The sequence below is a fragment of the Austrofundulus limnaeus genome, unplaced genomic scaffold (assembly GCF_001266775.1).
Source record: "Austrofundulus limnaeus strain Quisiro unplaced genomic scaffold, Austrofundulus_limnaeus-1.0 Scaffold294, whole genome shotgun sequence".
In the NCBI taxonomy this organism is placed as follows: domain Eukaryota; kingdom Metazoa; phylum Chordata; class Actinopteri; order Cyprinodontiformes; family Rivulidae; genus Austrofundulus; species Austrofundulus limnaeus.
This window is the reverse complement of record NW_013952696.1, coordinates 671203-672878: the sequence shown is the minus strand read 5'-3', so window position 1 is coordinate 672878 and position 1676 is coordinate 671203. Positions and strand designations below refer to the sequence as shown.

Here is a 1676-nt window from a genome sequence, read left to right as displayed (position 1 = left end):
AATCTATGCCACGAAGAATTGAGGCAGTTCTGAAGGCAAAAGGGGGTCCAACCCGTTACTAGCGTGGTGTACCTAATAAAGTGGCCGGTGAGTGTAGGTGACAGCGGAAATAAACCTCCATCAGTACCAGGCTCAGGCAGCCTAGGCTAGTTTGGGTCAAAGACAGGAAAGAGACACAAACAGAATAACTGCCGGTGTAGTTTCTATGGTAAGAAAGACAAATGGAAGCASACATTAGTGATAGAAATAACTGAAAATACAAACATAGAAAGGAATGTGATCATTCTATGCTTCAACAGTCTAAACCTATTGCAGCATTAGTAACAGATAGCTCAGGAAACCCAAGCCAACCCTATTATCAAAAAGAAAAGTCTTCAGTCTAATCTCAAAAGCAGAAAAAGTGTCAGCCTCACGGACAGAAACTGGTAGTTGGTTCCACAAGAGAAGAGCTTGATAACGGAAAGCTCTGCCTCCCGTTCTACTTTTAGGAACTCGAGGAACCTCAAGTAAACCTGCAGTCTGAGAGTGAAGTGCTCTGTTAGGAAAGTATGGAACAATAAGATCTTCAAAAAAGATGGAGCTTTGTACTTGTATGTTAGAAGTAAAAATTTTAATTCTATTCTGAATTTCATACAGCTAATAGAGAGAAGCTAAACTGGAGAAAAACGATCTCTCCTATTAACTGTCACCAGAACTCTAGCAGCAGCATTTTGGATCAACTGAAGACCTTTTATGTAATATTCATGTGTTTATTTCTTGCAGGGATTTCTTGAGCAGGTCATGTTTGTAAATAAGAACTGGCTCCCAAGTATTTCACCTTTAGAGATAAGGGTCAAATAAAATAATAAATTTAACGTTTTATTAGTAGGGTACTTTACACTGTAGTTTATTATTCAAGGTTATGTAACTTTGTTACATAGAGTTTGTGGTAAACTACTTTTTAAACTTTAGCTGTTGGTTGACTGTGTTTTTAATGTTTTTTTATTATTAGATTGCTCTTTGAAGTAACATTTATAAATCACGACTAATGGTAAACAGTACTGGCAATGGTACCCTGCTTTTTTATTTTAGTTACAACACAAAAAGCTAAGCAAGTTATTTTTTTTTCTTTTTCAAACCAACTCCACTTGGTTGAATTTTACTTCCCATCTTCCCTGACAGCTGTAAATAAGCTCTATATTCAAAAAATAATCTTCCTCCAATCATTCTAAGCGCTATCAACAAGTGGTGAGATATTAATTGTTCACAACTTCTCCACAGAACCCCACTTCACGCAAGCCAAAATATCCCTTTTAGGAGCTGAACTCAGGAAATGATTTGTGCACTTTCGCTTCACTGCTTTGTGTTTATTAATGCAACACAGTGCAGTGAAAGGAAAGATTTTATCATGACCCAACAAATTACTGTTTGATTTACAGGTCTGATAAACAGCTAATCAAAAAGTGAAGTAATGTTTGCTGTGTCTCTCTCAGGCGTTGGCTGTTAGTGACCATTTCCCTGTGGAGGTGAAGCTGATGAGTTAAGCTCCTGCAGCCCGAATCATGTATTCAAGTAACAGGATTCACACTAAACTTGAATCCAAAATAAATGCATTCCACTTGAAACCACTGACCTTTGTTTGTGGCCATTTGTGCTGTACTAAGTAATTCTCAGGTATGGGAACACAGAAGCTACAA

General features: G+C 37.5%; 1 protein-coding gene across 1 annotated transcript in view; it reads left to right on the top strand.

The window, feature by feature from the left end:
• dnase1 (deoxyribonuclease I) overlaps nucleotides 1-1670 on the top strand; it is a gene marked incomplete in the record, with an annotated part of 14948 nt that extends 13278 nt beyond the window's left edge. Inside the window, 1 exon segment of the mRNA XM_014021489.1 lies at nucleotides 1473-1670. Coding sequence (XP_013876943.1) covers nucleotides 1473-1523 — 51 coding nt within the window.
• Between the last annotated feature and the right edge of the window lie 6 nt (nucleotides 1671-1676).